This window comes from Falco biarmicus, chromosome 1 (assembly GCF_023638135.1).
Source record: "Falco biarmicus isolate bFalBia1 chromosome 1, bFalBia1.pri, whole genome shotgun sequence".
Lineage (NCBI taxonomy): Eukaryota > Metazoa > Chordata > Aves > Falconiformes > Falconidae > Falco > Falco biarmicus.
The window spans coordinates 109,469,075-109,489,669 of record NC_079288.1 but is presented as its reverse complement, the minus strand read 5'-3'; the positions used below and the strand labels follow the sequence as shown (position 1 = coordinate 109,489,669).

General features: G+C 39.0%; 1 protein-coding gene across 8 annotated transcripts in view; it reads right to left on the bottom strand.

Annotated features, from left to right (window-relative positions):
* Nucleotides 1-976: 976 nt before the first annotated feature.
* The window catches only part of MAPK10 (mitogen-activated protein kinase 10), a 168,978-nt gene continuing 149,359 nt past the window's right edge, over nucleotides 977-20,595 (bottom strand). For 7 of the 8 annotated variants that reach the window (XM_056359835.1, XM_056359859.1, XM_056359817.1 and 4 more), the window contains 3 exons: nucleotides 13,885-13,948; nucleotides 13,321-13,398; nucleotides 977-8,372 (listed from right to left, as the gene is read on the bottom strand). In XM_056359835.1, the coding sequence (XP_056215810.1) occupies nucleotides 8,230-8,372; nucleotides 13,321-13,398; nucleotides 13,885-13,948 (285 nt within the window). In that variant the 3' untranslated portion in view covers nucleotides 977-8,229. Of the gene's footprint in view, nucleotides 8,378-13,320; nucleotides 13,399-13,884; nucleotides 13,949-20,595 lie in introns of all 8 variants that reach the window. The other variant, XM_056359877.1, reaches the window with a different exon arrangement.

Sequence of the window (20,595 nt, the reverse complement as noted above, 5' to 3'; positions counted from 1 at the left end):
AGATCAGTGGTTTGTGTCATATGTTGTAGCTCAGCCAATCTCTGCACATACAAACTGCGAGAACAGACCTTGAAAACTGCCCTGTTTCAGCAAGTCAGAGCAAGAGTACCAGCTCTACACAGTATGTTTGAAATAGCATTTAAGTACCAGCAAGTGTATTTTTTTATTTTATGTAAATATCGTAAATTATGTAAAAAAATTATTTTTTTACAGTGCTTACAAAGTGCTTTAATTCATTCTTTTCTATAGCTCTCCTCCTTCAAATTGTTTTGACAGAAGGCTGTTTGAGATTTTTCTTTTCACCTCTGCATATGGTAAATCCAAACAGAAACATGTCTTTTGTGTATTATGGTTTGACTTGCTTGGAAATAGAATGGGCACACACAGCTTGTGCAAGAATTGAGAAAAACAGCAATGTTTTCCAAAAGGCAGCACCTTTTTCCTTTTTGTTCTTTTTTCACTTGGAGTTAAGTGTGTTCAACTTTAGAGAAAAATCAGTCCCCAAATAGTAACTGCAGTTGGTATGGTGTTTTTGTTTTGTTGTTGTTGGTTTGATTTTGTTTTACATTGTTTTAATGAGGGAAGATGGGAGAGGGACTAGATTTTACTTGGCAGTTTTTCTTCATTCTGTCCAGTCACATGGTCTTTTTTCCCCCAGTATTTTTAGGCATTCAACCAGAGGAATAAACTCTTAACTACTTAAAGACAAAAAGTCTGAGTCTCATATACATTAAGATCCCTTTATGTTCCTGTAGTGCTGTATATGCTTCTTAAATGAAAGGTGGTATACAGGATTAAGCCTACGAAGCACTTCAGAAGGAGCACTAACTGGATTTTGTAATCCTGGCAACTTCCACACGTTTACAGCTTTATCTGTGTCCCCCAGCGAGGGCTGAAGGAAAAGAAACAAGCAGCCAGGAAAGCTGTACAAGCATATTTTGTATCTTCTTCATTGATACCCTTCATGCCATTCAAATAGGACTCCGGAATACACTATTTTAATTAGCAAAGCTTGTTTTAAAGTAAACAACACAAACACTCCTTATAGAACAGTCACAGTCTCCCCTGCTAGACATACAGGCTTTTTGGCAAGATCACATTCAAACAGCATGAAATTCACCCCTGTGCACAGCCCCCCAGAAGGCCCTCGTACCACTTTAACGTCCACTTAGCTGCTCTGGCTAGGAGCGAGTGGTCTGTGGGATAAGGACTGAGGTTCACTACGACTTTCCTCCCCAAAAAAGATGGTCCAAATCCACATCTGTAAAGACCAGCAGTTTTTCCACTATAAGGTCATAAAGGTGTAATATAGGCGTCATGCATAGAGTACATACCATATTTGAGTCCTGTCCCTGCATGACTTTGAGTCCCTGTCGAAGTACAGATGCACAACACACATGTAATGAAGCCCTCAATCAATATGGTTTGCTGCACTGTGCTGTTTGCAGGGAATGCTGCAAAGTCATTCAGCCGACAGGAGTCAGGACAGCAGTGAGAAGAGTATCCTCAGGAGGAAGCTCTGACAGGATTTGTTTCGACACATGGGAGAACATGAGATTCCCATCTTAGTTCAGTAATTGCTAAACGAACAGAAATCAGAAATCATTGATGCAACATTGACCCATAAAACACTGATGACTGAGGCTCTGTTCTCCCCTGTACTACACACAGGGAACAACAGACGGTCAAAGGAAACCAGGGAAAGAACAGAACAATATGGAAATAAGGTTGGTTCCTTAACAAATGTCACTACTGCAGTCCATGTATGCTGACTGACACTGGTTGTTCTTTTCAGCTATAACTGTGCAACAAAATCGGACATGTCTCATCTTCCAGTCTTGATACTGAACTGTTGCTGTTGTTGATTTTCTTTTGTTGGTCAAGTTTTTTCTTTTTTTTTTCGTTTTCTTTTTTTTTCTTTTTTTTTTTTTACATCTACGTTTATAAACACTGATACATTACAGATCTTGTTAGTTATACTTTGAAGTCTGATCATGCAGAACTACAGGCAGGTGCAATTCAGATCTTATTACAGGATGGACATGGCAAGGTGAACAGTTGTTTTTGCTAGTTAAGATCTGGAGCTTTGTCACTGTTGTGGCTTAATGTATACTGGCCATAAGTCCCACTTACTCAATTTACTAAATATACATGATTCTATATGTACACTGAAACCTCCGGCACCCTCCTTTTCAGCATGTGACTGAGTTAGGAAAAGGCCAGAGGTCTACCGTATTTAGGCATACAGTGGCCTTATTTTAAAAGATTTAACAGAAATAGCGTGTTGGATTATTACATATTAGTTACAGAGGAAAGAAAAAAAAATAATCAATACAACTATTTACATTATAAATACCTTGCTTTCCAGAAGACGAGAATGGCCCTGTTCAGTGAAAATTAGCAGAAGAGACAGGTTTACCTGTCTGAAATGATAAGTACGGTAGAAATACATTTATTTCCCAAATTGACTGTGTCTTCCTTAAATATGTGCTTTTCAGCTTTTCGCTTTCAGGTAAAAAGGCACAATTAGCCTCAGTTGAAGTTTTTCAACATTCTTTTGTCAAATCAAACCCTCTTCAAAACCCAAACTTGCCATGCGTCAATGAGTGTGAACAGAAATTAAGTTAAAGAGTTCACCTCTTGCAATCAATAGTTAATTTAAAAAAAAAATATTAAAAACCCCCAGGCCACACTGGCAAGTTCCTAATATTCTATGCAGATTCCACTAAATTCCACTGGACAGGTCTCTTTTGCAGCTCATGGGTGAAGATGACACATTCATCATCCCCCTGCCTCCCCCTAGCATCTTACCAATTAAGACATTACATATTTGTGGAATATTCAAACCCACTGCACAATGATTTTCTTTTTGTGTGTGTGTGTCTGTGTGTGTCTGTGTGTGTGTGTGTGAAAAAGATCACCTTGAGCTTGCAGTTAGTTAACTGGGTCCTTTGTAAAGTGGTGGAAGTTCAAATAAGCACAGCCATCAGATTCTTGAAGATGTGTGATTACATTACGATTATGCTCTTTATCCACACTGAGAACTTGGATCAAATATGAACAGAACACAGGTTCTAAAAATCACATCCATATGCACTCACTCTCTTTCCTACACACACATACAGAAGCAAAGAAAAAGCTTAAACTTCATGAACCACTAACTCAGACTTCTTTGCCAGACTATTAAAAGTCTAATTCTTCCCTGCAGGTTTTCTTTCATTCTGCTCTCCCTGGAAGCACACACAGTTTGTTGCAAAATGCCTTTTTTTGTTTGTTTGCTTGGTTTTGCGTGTTTGAAGTCACACAAAATTCTAAAGTCTCAATAAGCATGAAGAAAGATAGATCTGAAACTAAAATAAGCTTTGATCCTTTGGAATACTGCAAAGTTTGTAGTATAAGTAAGCTAACATTGACTATTACAAGTTATTTTGAATTAAAATATTCCAATTACATTTTACAATGATTTCAGGATACTGAAACACATTTTTCCTTTTTTTTTCTTTTTCCTTTAATGAAAAATTCAGGGGATTTGCTGAAACTGACTCTCTCAGGCAGTTTTAAAATTGACTATCAGCATATTTTTCATGAGAAAATACGTTGGTGGAAAAGAAGTCACTGGTGCTTACTGACAATTAGAATACAATCCAAATCAGTTAAATAGCACTACTTTGGAAAAATTCCTAAAGGTACTGCAACAAGTCTAATTTCTTCAGTATTGTTAGCCCAAAGCTTGAAGGTAAAGCAATATATATGGAGATAAAACCATATATATGAATCTATTCTTGATTATAAGTTTAGAAGAGTGATACAGTGACATTATTGACTCTCGTGTGATCTCTGGAGCCCAATACGGTGCAGGAACCAGTTATTTCCACAGGAAAACTGTCAGTGCATTAGGGAAGTAGCTAATCAGGCTTTCTATAGCTTTTTGTTCGTTTGTTTTTGACATGTTACCACACTTGTACTCTGATTTAAGCTCTGCTTTATATAAAGCAAGCTTGCTAAGATTCCTGAATCTATCTGTGCCATGGAACTCTAGATAGTATGGAGGATTATCAACCACAATGCCATTTGCATAAATCAGTGTGTGACCGACCCAAAGATCTGAACTTTCTAAAGATCTATTACATTTTAGTTGAATATAGTCAGAACTCAGAAGGTACTATTCCATCTATCAAGTTAGTACCTGAAGATTTCAAAAATTACAGAAAATTTTGGATGGAAAACATGCATAACCTTGCATCACCTTGAAGTAAATCAATACCTTATCCTCATTTAAACTCATGAGTGAGAAGGAAAATGGAGGGTCTTTTTACGAGCAATTGACTTCCCCCCCCCCTTGTTTTAGTTTCTCATATTATCCAAAAGTACTCCATCTGGAAATAAAGCAGGAACTTTTTGCAGCAACTTTCCTCTACCTTTTCAATGCTACTTTTTTTGCAGCTAGTGCTCTGAGCAGCCACTGATAGTTAAGATGTTTCTGCCATTTTCCTCACCCTGCTGATGGCAATCTGCACGACTTAAGCAAGCCACCTGGGACAGAATTGCTTTGAGTATTCAGGCACTTAAGATACCAGTAGGCTCTTAGGCATATTTTCAAAAATACCAAGGTGTCCAGCTGCCATTCACACTGATGGAAGATATGCCACTTCTGGCACAGGCTCTCTGATTGCCCCTTCAGTGCCTAAATACCTTGGAACATCTGTCATAGATCTCTAGCTTCCTGATTGCCTACATCTCTGGGGCAGTGGCAATTATGCTTGTAACTGCCAAGCTCAGAGAATGAGGTGAAAATTGTTCCTCAAGTACTATTTAGTAACACTTTAAACAGAGGTAGATTTAGAAGATCACTGGCAAGAAAAATAAGAAAAGCATCTGTCATTATCAAGCTGAAGAAAATATTGGAATAAAGGGGAACAGACTTGAAGGGTATCGAAGACTTCTAGAATCCGAAAGAAAAATTTTGTTTACCGTAAGACAGCTACAGAACATCATCACTGCAATCTTTTATTCAAGAGTACATGCATTCTTGTAAGGTATCAGCTGACAGCACCAACTTCCTGACACAAAGCAAGACAAAGGATACTATTCCTGTTTGATGGTTGCTACTTCAGTTTGGACATACAAGGACCAGAATTGTAAAGAACTATTGCTTTTCTTCATTGATGGCTTTTTTGTAGTGTCCAATGTGGACAGCCCCAAGTCTCCTCCCCCAGACAGAGCTTCTCATAAAGGAGACAAACTAATTTGAGGACAAAAAGAGATGCAGTGATTCTTTTAGGCCCCATTTCAGCAAGGCACTTAAGCACATGCCAATGTCAATCACTGCTGAGCAAAGGACAAGAAGCACATGCTAGTTAAAATTATGTATGCATCCCTATATTCTCCATTAAATGTTTGTACAAGCACTGGTGCTTAGCAGAATCAGGGCCTCTGGGAATAAAGCTGTATGTCTGATATGACGTGGGTTCTTTTAGCGCCGATCACTAGGACATCTATGGTGACTAGTTCTCCACCCAGCACCTGCAATTAAAACAAGACTGAATTCTACCATGGGGCTAAGATCATGGGTTTTGGCTTCGATAGATGAAACATGGGAGAGTTGTAAGCATCCATCTACTGTAAGTGGCTTCTCTGCTGTTGCCTATGCCACATCTCTGCAATATCACTGTAAATGAATGGTGATTATTCCAAGTTTCTGCATTCTATATTTGTGGTATTTTTGCAGTTTCTCTTACATAGACCTTTGCCTCTCTGAGACACTTCTATTGGTTTTGTTTAAATAACACACCCAAATGGTGCACACTAAGGAATGTAAAGCAGATACTAGTTACCTGAATATATTAATATATATCTATGGTGAATTAAATCTGGAGGTGATACATTTCATTATTGCTAAGAAGTCACCCTTGGTGTTATTGCCTTTGTACCTACAGAGCGCTGCCATTTACCTTTCAATACTTTTATGATCATTGGCTTTAAAGTGAGAATTACTTCACTCAACCATGACTTGATGTTTCATGGCTTAAGAAAGAATATTGCTAAATATTTTTAGCAGTAGTAAATTATTGCTTTTACAATTACTGCTCTGAGTTTTTAGAGTATTTTTTACCTAATTTCATTCTCAAAAAAATTTCCATACAAATCTACCAAAAATATATCCAGGGGAAAAAAAATCCTATAGCAATTTTGAGACAGCTCAGATCTACCAAGCCTGAAGTTACTTTATATCCACTTAATTTTTATCTTCCCTCCTCCCCACCCTGGAGAGTTTTTTCGTTGCTTTCTTCCCTTTAAAGAAAATCTGACTTGATACTAATTTCTTTTTTCTTACCACAGAATGGCAGGTTTGTAAGCCACCTAATACAACAGTCCTATTTTGGTAGAATTTTGAATACTAAGAATTAGTGAATTTTAAATACCCAGTAATATAGCCTAAGCAGTTTCTGACATCTGGAAAAGCATTACAGTATGATTTAGCTCATTTCAGTTAACATGGCACACTTTGGTAAGAGGAGAGATGACCCAGTATTTAATTTCCAACTTTGGTAACGATGACCTTGAAGTGGAAAATGCTAATTTGCTGTCTTGGCTGGAAAAAACATTCAGTTGTTCTGAAATTCTGTGTGGAGTTTTGCCATTCTCTGGTAAAAAAACACTTGCTGTTACAACTGGGAATCCTATGTGTTATTACCTGGTAAAATCAATTTGATATTCAGTCACTGTTGGGTTCTTCGGAACTCATCAAAACGGCCTCCGAGACCCCTGATGGCGACCCTTTCAGCCCAGCACACTAGCCGATTGATATCCTCTGCTGTTACTTAGAATATAGGAATACTAGACCCATGCACTCTGTGGTTCTTTTCCATGTAACACAGCTGATAAAACTTCCTGGGGAGTCAGATGATTTGTTGCAAGCAAATGGACAGCCAAAAGCACCTAGAGAATGCCTGGTCTCTTAGTAGCCGAGATCCCTGCAAAGGAACGATCTGAAGGGAAAATAACCTCTAAGCCACAAACACACACTGAAAGGGAGTGGGCCACAAATATCCTTACTTTATTTAACCTAGTAAAGATCTAGATGTAAATTAAAAAAGTTATTGCATGTCCTTTTGATAATAATCCGAACTGTTCTCCCACCCTGCCATACCCCCTAACAAACAAGCATACATGTAATTCATAACAGCAAGCCTATCTATGAACTAAGATGATAACTCACTTAACATTTGCAGGAAAAGCTGCTTACTGAGAGAAATCTTTCTTGGCTACACATGCATAAAAAACCTTCGTTCTTGTTCCCTGTAGCTTGCAAAAGTACATGCGCTTCCTTCTAGCCTGGTCTTATCTTGGTGTATCTGCTCTAAAAATCAGAACAGCAAGTCTTAACATTCACAAACAAACATTTTTCTATGAAGTTCTGTGGCTTTTTCTTTCAATACAAACTGGTTATTATTTCAAAATATATATACAACTCTCAGCAGAAATTTTAGTGCTACATCTTCAAGTGTCTGAGGGAGCCACAGTTCAGTGTGGTTATTTACACTTCCACAAATCCTCATACAAGATATGCAACCTCATCAATGAACAAATAAATATAATATATACTGGGAATATCATGTATGTAATTATGCAGTTCACCTGAAATGGGCCATTTATATTTGTGGATTGTACACTAAGTATGTATGCAGATATGCGTGTTCCTGTAGGCACACAGCTGCATACACTGCCAGAATTCTCTTGGCACCTGTGTGTATGTGCTATTCATATATGGAGAAAAAATCGTGTATACCCCTATCTGCCTCACTGGGCAGCAGACAACAGAACAGAGAGTGAAGGCTGATACACACTCATATGTTTGAGAGTGGCTACTGCACACCTTGTCATGCCAGTCTGAAAAGGACAGTTGCAGGTTGCTGGTTTTGCAGCCATTAATTTTACATCTTATGGGGAGGGGGTTAAAAAAAAGGATTTTTCAGTTCCTTTTTTTCCCCCCCAGTAAGCATCATTGGAAGAAGACCAAAGCAGAGCAACTATAAGTTGAATATACACTTGAGCTTAGCTGCATTACATAATTCTGTAGGAGAAGCAGGCTGAAAAGATTTTTTTGTTTGCTTTGTTTAAGCCTTTATATTTATTTCTCTTCCTTTTCATCTCTTAACTCCTGTTAATTTTTCCTCCTAAATTACATCATCCTCTGAAGAACGCTGGGTTTCGCAGGCAGGCGGCTAGTCACCTGCAACAACCGAGGGGTCCTGCAGAAGCTTCCAGGCTGCTGTCCGTGTCAGACGCCAGTGTTTGATCCGTGGACATGGATGAGATGTCATTGACAGATGAGGATGGAGGGAGGCTTTCACTGCTGTTCACTGCTGCACCTGTGCTACGAAAACGAACACCAACGTGATTAAACCTGAAACCCCAAAACTTCTCAGAGTTTAAAAAGCAAAGGATACTCACCCTGTGGCAACAGTCATGGTAAGTACACAGACCATTTTAAACAGTGGCAAACAGTAGCAGCAGAAAATGGGCCTTTGCAAATTTTAGGCATAAAATATTGAATATTTTACCAGGAATTCCCTCCCTCAACAGTCTGTTTTGAAGAGGTATAGCTTGTTTACTCTCCTGATACATTTGGAAAATAAAATAATTAATTTTGTAAATGCTGCAAAAAGACAGAGCAATCTCGATGACATCTCATTGGTGACTGCAGACAGCAATCATCCATCTTTTCTGACAAGATTTGTTATTTCTAAGAGTTATTTACACATACCTCATTCATATTGATCAGTAATCACCCAGTACAATACTGTTACTTCATGTTTACCTGTTATTAAACCATGTGACACTTTTATGAAAATACAAACCAGTCAAGACAAATGCCTTTAGTCAAAATATGACTGAATTTAATGATATTAATGACTAAACAATATATTACCTTTCTAAATTTTTACAATGCTGGACAGAAGCCTGCCTTTAAGTCATGGATACTGTCCCAGGAATCAAATGGAAAGAATTCCAGTAGGTTAAATCAACTTTTGATCAAACTGTTGCTGTGCAGCTTTCTTTGATGAATGTGTGATCAACTTAGCTAAGCAAAATAACTGAAGAAATAGCTGCAGAAATTGTATAGGTGAAGATTTTGTTGCACTCTGTCTGATTCAGCACTACTGAATTCAATAAACCCTGCTAAGTTAATTTCAGCAAGTATCAACTCAGCCCGGAAGTTTCTGGAAAGTACATTTTAATGGTTATTCCTAACTTTCAGCACAATTCCACATGACACAACACACTGACCTGATAGTTACTGTTGCAGTTCCAAAGCACCCAGACTCATAAAATACCCACAAACCCCAATGAAAGCACACCAAACCTAAATGACAGAACTAAAGAATTCACCAGCACAAAGCAGCACTTATGCTGCAACACTCAGAAACCCAACCAAATGCTGTCCTTGTCTATGAGCAATGCTTCATTTGCTACGCTCAGCACCTCTCTGGTGCTACAACAGCTTGTTCCTGAAGGGATGCTTGTCAGGTAAACCAGTGCAAAAATGAGAGGGGTGCATTCAAAAGAGAAAACAAGCCCCATTTATGAATTTACTCTTTGTTAGAAAGCTTCTCACTGGCTGCAGGGTCAAGGAAAAGAGCAAAAGATTAGAGCAGGTGAGAAACAGCTCCTGGACTCTGTTCCTGGCTCTACCATTGACTTGACAGATACTTTTAAAAGCCACACATCAGCTTCCACGCTATAAAGCAGGGGCTCCTTCCTCAGAGCGCTCCTGTGAAGCCCTGTTTAATTAGCACCTATGGAAGTGCCTTTAAGACTTCAGCTGTGAAGTGGTACAGAAGCGGGGGAACTGAAAGGACAACTGGAGTTTTTGCTGTTCCCCAAAAAAGCCTTGTGTCTGTCTTGGGGATTTGCTCAGGTTCTTAGAAATAGTCTTAATTAGTAACTCTTGATATCCAATGTCATAACGCTTGGCAAGTCCATCAGCTGCTTATTTTTGGCTCTGCACACATAGAAGAGGGCTATACCCAGTAGTTCCTGGGTGACAGCAACAAAACTGAACAGATAGCAACTAAAAGGCAGGAGTAATAAAAGAGCAATTTTCATCAAGAAAGGGAACTGCTAAGAATAAGCCGCACTAAGATCAGCGCTATTCACTATATTCGGTATCCAGAAATGAGAAGACAGTTGCAAATACTAGGTATGAAACTATAGCTGGGTAGCGAAGACTAGGGGAGAGTGTGAGAGGAGGTTAGAGAGTATGCAGTGTCAGAGCAGAGGAAATCTGCAGATAACAGCAAGGTTATTTACTTTGGACAGAACAAATTTAATTCTAAATAATTTACAGCCTTGTATTATATTTTTATTTAATGGAAATACCTACTATTTGACAATACCTGTCAGAAACACTTTTTTAATGTATGAACCAATCAGAACACAGTATTGGTAAATTCCTCCCATATCTTTGCATAAAACAATTTATATCCTTTGCTTCTCTGCTTCAGAAATGACAGAGCAGAAGAGTCCTGAAACTGCTAATGAAAGGTTCCGCTGCAGTTCTTGGTAAAGTGAGTAATTTAAAATAAATAATACATCTTCTATGGAACTCATTTGCATGTGTGATAGCCACATATATATATATATATATATATATATATATATATATATATATATATATATATGAATATGTGTGTTTTGGAGAGGATATGGGTGTATAAAAGGTTATATGTCTTCATTGTTACAAGGGTGTGAATTAGTCAACAGTCCTGAAGGCTGATTAAATTTAGTGGCTATTTCTTACATGTATTGTTGTGACTGAGTTCCACTGAGAAAAGATTTTTTTCTAATCACTTTTATTCTCCCAGCTGAGTAATGATATGGCATAGGCCCTTTGAACAGTGAACATGTCAGTAAGGGGTACAGCATCTGAATTTATAAATAAAACAGAACCGTTCAGCACTTTTGTGACATCAAAAGAATAAAAAAGCAAAACCTACCACCTAAGATTAAATTCAATGTTTATGTGTACATGTGAACACGCGTATGTTATTTGCATGTGCTGCTTATATACACAGCTACATGCAAATCCTTCCACTCAACTCAGCACGAGTAGTGCCTTAAGCAGACAGGTTTGGATGCTGTGACCTATGAAAGAGAGAAGTCAACTAGATAAAGTGCAGAGAAAAGCATTAAGTTTGAAAAACTCAAAGAGGCAGGTAGTGAAGTTCAAAGGAAGACTGATTAGGAATGTGATAATGGGATTTACACGAGCTAAAAGCTGCCAGAAAGAAAGATGTAGGAAACCATTCTCCATGTTCTCTGGAGACAGGACAAGAAATAACAGAGTTAAACTGCAGCAAAAAAAGATTAGGCAAGACAAAATACAAAAAGCTTTCTGAAAATAGACAAAGTAGCCTACAGAAGTTTTTTGAAACAGACAGCACAAGTATCTGCTAGGGACAGCTTTAGATGCAGTTGATTTTGTTCATCGGACATCAACACAAGGGGCACTGGAGGTTCCCCTCAAGCCCCACATTTCAAGCTTTTATGTTGTATTAACTAATTGTTCACTGGACAAGAGGAAGCACTGACTGACACCCTGATACACAGGCACTCTAAGTAGCCTGCACTATCAGCGGGTAACTATTATCCTTGGTGCTGTCAACTTCAGCTGTCTCCCCAAAAGCTGTGATCAAATAATCACAGAAACTCATCGCCAGTTGCTTGCTGTGATTATTGATAAAGTGCCAAATCTTAGCCTTCTGAATCACTGCCAAGAACACCAATCAACAAGCAATGTGTGTGTAGAGTCTCCCTCATTTCCCTTATGCTTGGAACTGGTAACTCATTTCACCTCATTCTTTCAGTATTTCATTCAATTAAAAAAAATTGTCAGGTGCACAAAGTAATGAAAACCAGGAAATCTACTGTTTCATAAAACAGCCTCATCTCAGAGCAATTTTTAAATAGTTGCTATACTTGTTGGTGCCTAACAATCCAAAAACAGTCAAAGGGGAACAGCAAAAGAAAGACAGGTAAGAAATGGCAATTTTGTATGTTTGGAAGTGTTTTACATAAACAATAAAAACTTTCCCCATAGGAAAGAGACAGAACACGGAACACAAAGAAATCCCTGGGTAGTTAATTCCTGAAACCAGCAACTACAGTGTTTGTTGATTGTATGTCAGACTGCAACCACAATCATGTAGGGGAAAGATATTTAAGAATTAGGTTTTATTAGATACTTGTCAGGGCCCCAGATTTCTTTTCAGTGGTAGCACAGCAGTTTGGAAAATGAAATCTGCAAGTCCTATACTTTGTTTGCTACTCGATACGAACACAATAGATTGTTCTCAACGTCTTCGGCGATGTCAAAATCCAGGTGCAGTGCTAGTACTCTAGTATTACCATCTAGCGCTCTATTAACTTCCTCCATTGTTGCCATGTTTCCCCTTGTCCTGTCAGTTACTAATGATGCATTCTTGTTATAACATTAAGTTAGGTCAGCAGCAAGTGAAGCGTGAGACTGCTGAAAAACCATATCTCTGAAAATATGCAGAGAACGCTGCATTGAATGATGTTACTTTGAGGAAAGGCTCTGCAGAAGACTGGAACACTGTGCTCAAAATCTGCACACTTCAAATCTGCCAGTGAAAGTGTGCCTTCGCAAATACATATTTCTGTGTCCTGGCAGTCACAGCTTGCATTTCTGTGAAAACACTGCTGATATGAATTTTCCTCAGGTAAAATTTAGTAGAGATGTTTTTTTTGTGACAGGAATTTAGGAATCTGTAATTGAAGACAACTTTTCCTTCTTATCCAGGTGTCAACCAAGCTTGTCAAGCAAGCTGGTCTAATGTTATTAGACTTCTGAAAGGATAAACTACCAGAATAGGCACCAGATGCTGACATGGTAGGGTGCGGCTGTGTCCTGTGTCCAACCGATGGAGACATGCTAACATCACCAATCTTGCTTATATCAACTACTGGAATATTAGTTCAGTTATCCATCCATAAGCAGTATACTAATAATAGAGTGAGATAAGCCTCCCCACCCACGCAAATATAATCCGTAACCATGAATCCTTCCATAGAAATACCAGGACTCATCTCAGATAGCAAGCAGACCAAATTTTAAGTGTTAACATAACACTGGAGTACAATTAGTCAAGGCCAACCCATTAGAAGCACTGGATTTCATAAAAACTTCTTCATTGGTTTACATAACTGCAAGTGTAGCCCAAGTGTTTCAGCTATCTCCATTCTCTTTTGGCCAGTACAGAAAACACATCAAAGTTATTCAATGGGGCTGAGTACCTGAAGGAGAAGGCTGTCCTTTTACTACGCCATTTTTAGTCTTTTCTTCAGAATTCATTACTTCTTTGTAGATGAGTTCTGGAAGAGAGGATTGCTGCAGTTACAAATAGGAACCAGTGCCTGTGATCAGGAGCAAAACAACTTTACAAAACACAATGTCGTAGACCTGCCAAGCACCCCCTAGTTCTGCCCTACCTTGTCTTCATGAGTCTGACAGCCCTACTTGCCTAAGACCTCTCTTTCCCATTCCCCTCTCCTATCATCTCTTTTTAGAGCAGAATTGAGATGGATAGGGTTAAACTGGAACAATGAATTGTTTAATGCTGCACTATCTAGAAATGAAGCAGCACAACAGTACAATGCTTTTTACTGTGGGTAAAATTCTGCTGCATCATCCTGCTGAAGAGTATGCTGTTCTCCAGATGATACCCTTAGATTTCAATGAAGCTCTCTCTGAAGTTTCAAAGGAGTTCTTTTAGTTGTACACAGGTGCACTTGGTGGTGGGATGTGGCCATTTTGCCACTGAAATACCCCTTTCCCATATAATTCTAAACTGTGATTACCTTTCCATTCCTCGATTGTGTGTTCCCTTTCATCCAGCTGTTTATCATATATTTGAGGCGGTGGCTACAGGAGAGAAACAAAGCTATTTAGTCAATTGTCGGTTATATTGTAAAAAATTAGGAGCAATTATTTAAGTAAAAAATAAATAGTCTTCTCTTTGTCATCCATCCTGTACATGCAAAAACACATGAAACACATGTGAATATTAAAGATATTAACGCTTCTGGAATTCAACTCGTTATGTAGAAGAAAGCAATATACTTCTCCCTTTTCCACTTTTAAACAAGAGGCATAGCTGCAGATGAAATAGAACCCAGGTCTACAATGTCATTGTGCTTATACCGAGCCCAGAAACTCCACACACATTGCACTAGCAGAGAAAGTACTGTCAGAGTACCAGACAAATACCCATTCTGATTAATTAGTAGTAATATTATTTTTTAAGTCGCCCTTTAGACATCCTAATTGCTGCTATACAAACTTCTCAGAGTAACTCTATTTTTGAAGTAAATCTCCCTGCCACCATTTTTTAGTTGATGAGAATGTCACAGAAGTAGCAGATCCTGGAATTTACCAAGTCAAAGGCAACTGCGGTTTCCGAGAGCCTGAATCCCTGCTTCCACTGGGCAGCTAAGCCACATGGTCATTGTCTCTCCTCATGTTCACGGCCAAATAGAGCAGCCAAGCCAGGCAGAAGACACTCTTCTCCTTCCCTCTACCAAGAAGCTTCAGCATCTGAGGTAATAGTGTCTAATGAAGACGGAAACAAGCTCTACAATACCTTTCATGCTCATAAGTTATTTCCTCCAACTTTCATCTTGGGCACTCAGACATTGCATCCCAGTCAAAACATCCTACTACTAAATGCACATTTACCAAGCAATTTTCTGATTCACCAAGAAGTTGAGAGTTCACTCATCGGTCCATTAAACTATCTGCATGCTACAGATACAACTGAGAAAGTAATAGTGATGTAATATGAACCAGAAAAAATTCTATGGTAGCTGAACTGGACAAGTCACTGAAAACAAGAGAAGTTCCTGCTCAGTGACATTCGTATCGGGGCTAAAGACAAGCAAATTAGGTGAAGTGCTGGACTGCCAAGTCTCATACCCGAGAAGGTGCTGAGAGGGAACCTGAAACACATGCCATGAATTAAAGTGAGTGCCAGTGCCTTGCTATGTCAGCAAGGTAAAACACAACCACATAAGAAGTCCCGAGTCCAAAGCCAATGCAGCTGTTCCTCAGCACAACAGCTCTTCTCCGTCCCTTCCATTGAGTCCTGAAGCTTAAGACAGAATCAGCCAAATTGGTGCAATCTCCATGGGGACTCCATGTTTCTGCTGATTGTGTTATCAGGGAGCCGAATGCTACAGAAGGGTGCAGGTGAGCCTCACCATGGACCGGCGGGATGTGGCAAGCTCCACTCCTCCAGCTGAGCCTGCTGAGCTGCCGCTCAGCTACTCAGCCAGCCCTGCAGCATGTATTTCCTATGGAGGGAAAGCTGAGAGAGCTGGCAAAGACAAGGAAAGCCTGGGCAGCCAGGAATTTACAGGAGGCTTACAGGGGCTCTCAAGCTCCATTACACAGCTGGCTCTTGGCTGAGCTGTAGCCTGAATCACAGCAGCAGACCCACTGCTGCTGTCAGGTGGAAGGAAAGCAGGTGAACCAAGCTGGACAAAAATACCCTGCAAGTACATTTCTTTCTAAAAGCTTCAGGGAGGGGTTTACAAAGAGCACAGGCTGTAGGCAAAATTGCTCCTAACAAGTGTAAACACTCTTTTTACATCTTCCATAGAAAACCAGGGGTATTTCTCCTCCAGCCAGAAATAAGAGGATGGATTCCGTCACTACTGCAATTCCCAAATGCAAATTACAGAAACAAAAGGAACAAGTGATCAGATGCACATTCCTGTCTTCTGTTCACACAACCACAAAATCTTTGGCTTACGTCTCTTCTAATTTATTTCAGCTATATCATAAATGGGCGTAATTGGCTAATAGGCAGCAAGAAATTATTTCCTAGATTAACACATTCTGGAAATGAAGACATTTTCCAGGGAGAGTGCCCAGAATAATGTCATTTCTTACCAAACTCCTATTTTGCCATGAAGACAGTCAAGGGAGAGCAACCAAACTCTGTACTTCACATGCTGCAGAATGCCAGATACTGCACCCGCACAGCATTCCGCTGCAGTACCAGTGTTCATACTGCAGACCCCTATTTGTGAAGTAGCAGAACCCACAGCTATAAAACATGGCTCTCAGCAGGAACACAAGACCCAAGGGTAACAAATATTCAGTGTGATAATGACATGAATAAATCCCTGCTCTTCACCCAGGCAGGATTTATAACTTCTAAAACCTGTGGAGAACACAGATGAATAGGGCTCCACTGAGAGGCCCGGCCAGCACTCTCATACTGGAAGAAGTGAAGCTTTCCCATTTAAATTCCCTGATATCAGGAAATAAGCCCTTATGACAATTTCACCGATTCAAGGCTGAGCTAAGAACAGAGCAACAGTTTCAGGAATGAATTTATTTCCCATGATCCCCATTAATCATAATGAGAACAAAACCTTAATATATTGTTATCAACCTAGATAATCCTGTCCAGGCTGACCACCCATTTTCTGCTAACTTGTTTGTTTTGGGGTTTTTTTAACCAGTTTCTAAACTTAGAGGGAGGAAGGGAGGTTTTTAACACAAGCATTGTCAGAGCAATGGAGCAACAGAGCTGCCATACCTGGGTCCTCGTGGCCACCTCATTTCAGTCTTGGTGCAAAAGTTGGTCTAAAAATGACTTTGCTGCCTAAGTCAAATGCCTTAGAAAATGACAGAGTTCATCATTATTAATTTTCTATGTGCATGCAGCTGCAGTATTATAGACATTCTTATAAATCCTTCATACAGCACATCCCAACTGAGAGTTATATGGTTTAGTTTGTACAGGTTCCAGGAAAAGTATAGTTAAAGTAGCATTAAATCAAAGCAGAGTGTGGATCAAGCCTATGGGTGGCAGCATGTAGCTTCAGTTTAAGGTAGCCATTTTCTCCCCAAATCAGATGATTTGTAAGCAATTCCATTGGCCACAGTAACAAAGAACAGAATCAATTTTTGGATGCGGAAGAGAAGGAATTAATTATATTTTTCTTGTAGATATTAAAATAATACTTTGTTTCAGTGGTTCTTGGCTGTTAAATTTTACAAATGGATTTTTAAAATATTTTTGCATTACATTTAACATTAATTGAATATAATAAAAATTACAAAAAAGAAAAAAACCCCGGAAAATATGCACAAGACCTTTTTTTGTAAAAAAAACCCACCAAAACAAGTGAAACCAAAAAAACCCAAGCCAATCCAAAAACCAAAATCCACAAATGACAGTTTCTTTCAGGTGGTCAGATAAACATCAGGAGACTACTGGATTTGTTAAATACCGTTCTGATATCCAGGGAGGAAAAGCTTTTCACCAGGGAAAAAAACATATGCTGAGGCTATTGTATTCTCACTTTCCCAAAGCAACATGGACTGGTGTGTATGCTACTGCTAGAAAGCAAAAGGAACAGGCTGGAGCTCACACTTGAATAAATCCTGCCATCTCTGTCCCTGCCTCTGCAGAGCTCGTGCCAGCACAATGAAAACCTAGGGATGCGCTGTTTTCAGAAAGCTTGGCAGGAGCAAGGGTTGATTCTGCATCTGTTCCCAGAATTGCAGGGTCTGGAGCAGCAGTCGTGGAGCGGCATACAAGGCAACAATGGAATTTAGCAATATACGAATAACAGAGGCAATGGAGGCTGTAAGAATTCATGGTGTGAGGTCAAAGAATTTGTTAGATGGCTTATATTCTCATAACAGGTGAATATAAAAATTCCTTTGAGTTTTGCTAGAACCTAGTCTGTGTCACTGATAGCATTATATATTTATTTTTGCAGTGCAAGCCAAAGTACGCCAGTGTGCTGGCACCAGAGGCCTGAAGTCTTTAGCTGGAGGGGAAAATGTGAAGGGTCTTGGATTTCACCCTGTATGGACCAGGGACTCCACAGTGGGCTGGGCACGATCTCAAGTATGGATATGGAAGAAGAGATGCCTCTGTGCCCATTCATTCCTTGGACTTTTTGCGGAGCCTTATGGAAAACTCTGTGCTCAGTATGCATCAAAGAAACCGTGGTCTGAGCTGTTTCTGAACAGCTGGACTATAAGGATACCATGCAGCAGGAGTCAACAGAGAAGACTGAACAGCAGCAAGCTGGAAAAAGATTTGGTTTGGAAAAGAAAAAGACAACAAGAAATGCCTCTTTCTTCTCTAACCGCTACTTCTCACTGACATTAACAAAGATTGCTGCAGAAGTGTTCAGTTTCCATAGTTAATCAGCTATAAATAGATAGCTGTCGCTGACTAGAGGAAATATCCATGCTTGCACATGAAGTAGAGCTGCAAACTTCTTTTGTAAGACATCGGATGCGCACCATTGACCTCTAAGCAGAAAACCAAACCCTGTAACTGATTGCTAAAAAAACCCTGTGGCAGATCACCAGAGTTTAGATACATCATCTATACACACAGGGCTGAACAAGAGAAAAGAATACCAGGGAAGACACGCAACCTGACAGACCTGATTTTGCCATGAAGTGTCACATCTAATGGAGGTTACACCTTCTTTGTAGTGTTGTTTGCCAAGGTCATAAAGCTCTCCAGAAGCTCTTCCCCATCATCCTGGATGCTCAGCACTCACAGGTAAAATAAAAGCTGGATCATGGGGGTTTTTTTGTTTGTTTGTTTGGTTTTTTTCCTTATGAAAAACAGTGAAACTTGAAGTTCATTTGGAAGGATTGTATTTAACAGCTGGTCACAGATAGTTTATAGAGGCCTAAGACAAGCACAGCAACAGTTTCTGTCCTGCAAAGGACCTCAGACTGAGATCCACAAACCAAGCTCTCTTCATAAGCATTGCAGGAAAGAGCACCACATTAATAAAAGGTACACAGGTTGACATGCACAGCAAAATGAATGATAATTCACAGCTCAGCCCCTCGTGGGTGGTCCTAGATGCAGAGATACCCCAGCGAAATACAAGCCCTATGAAAATAAAACCACTAACAAAAGTAGTGTGAGTTACAGTACAGAAGACCTCATAAAATCTATCACAGTTGTAAAAATCTGTCCGTAGAGAAATGCTTAAAAAAATATTCTTAACATCTGATCTTTCCATTTTCTAAGAAATCTCTCTTTTAATGGATGGCATATGATAGATAACAGTAACTACATGGACTGTAAAATCTAAGATGAATTTTGAAACCAGTTAACAGCAAACATCAGATAATAATCTACGGCAAATGTTGCTACTAGGTTTGTCCCCATAGAATGGAACAATACTGTTCCCAAGTAGGAACCAATACAAGATCACACAAATACTCAAAAGGTTCCAAAACGAAGTCATTTATAGGTGAAGAAAAACTGTGCAGGTTTAAGTCCTAACATCATAATTGAAAAATTAAGGGAAGGAACAGAACGCAGCCAGAGTCTTGCAGAAGAATGTGACTTTGATAGCAGTAAGTAGGTATCTCTCCCATTCAAAACCATTTCTAATGCCAACAGTATGGAAGGAATTAGACCAGAGATCAGGCAGCTCAAGCCAACACAGTCCTAGAGAACAACCAGCACAAGTGTTCCAAAATTTGATTTCGGAGCTGCCCAGGTAGCAATGCTAAAGCTATTCTAAAGCATTTGTCTAGGAATCCATTCTGTTCACAAACGGTTTAGACGTTTTGGGATAAAAACAGTGACATGCATATAGGTAGCATTGCATAAACATTAGGAGAGATATGAAAAATTAAATATCAGATTTGGGGTTTAGTCATAGATCATTTCAATGAAGGATAAGAATGTATAGCAACTTCAAAAGCAGCTGTGTAAATGAAAACAAAGTCTCATGCACAGCATTTTCAGACAAGAAAACAGAAGCTAGTATGTCATTAGGGAGATATTTGAGATAATTTACAATAAACAGGATAGCCTACATGTGGAAGCAAGAGATTTTGGAAGCATCTTCTTTCCAAGAAATAAAACAAGCACTTTGAAGGAGAAAAGGTATCATGTGTCTCATTTATTCATGATAATAGTCTAACTGCTGTTATGTAGGTAAAGTAAATATCATAATAGGAGAGTCATAAACATAATATTTGTTTAAAAGGGGAACCAAGACAGTTTCTGTGTATAACATATAGGAAGCAGGAACCTTTAACTGAAATACAAAACAGAGAAGTAGGGTCTACAGGTTCCTATTCTGATTTTACAATAGGTTTCCTGTGTAATATTGTGTAAAATTAGGAAATAATACTTTTCCCCCTTGAACTCTGGTTTTCCTACATATAAATTAGAAGACTGAAAGCAGATTTCAACAGTTCCTACAAACCTGGCAATTCCACACAATCATAAACACACATAATCTGTATGTTTTCATATTTCTTAAAAACATGCATACAGAAATTATCTTAACTGTAACACTATTTAAATTGATTTCACTATTAAATTATTTAAATTAATTTCAGAGCAATGCTGGATAACCTAACACTGTGACTTTATTATCAAAGATACTGCAGCATAGCTGAGTGAGCTCAAAAGCAGCTGGCTGACTAGGTTAGTATGTTAGACATAAGGATTTCCTCTAAACTGAAAATCTAGCTTACCCACTCACTTCACAGGT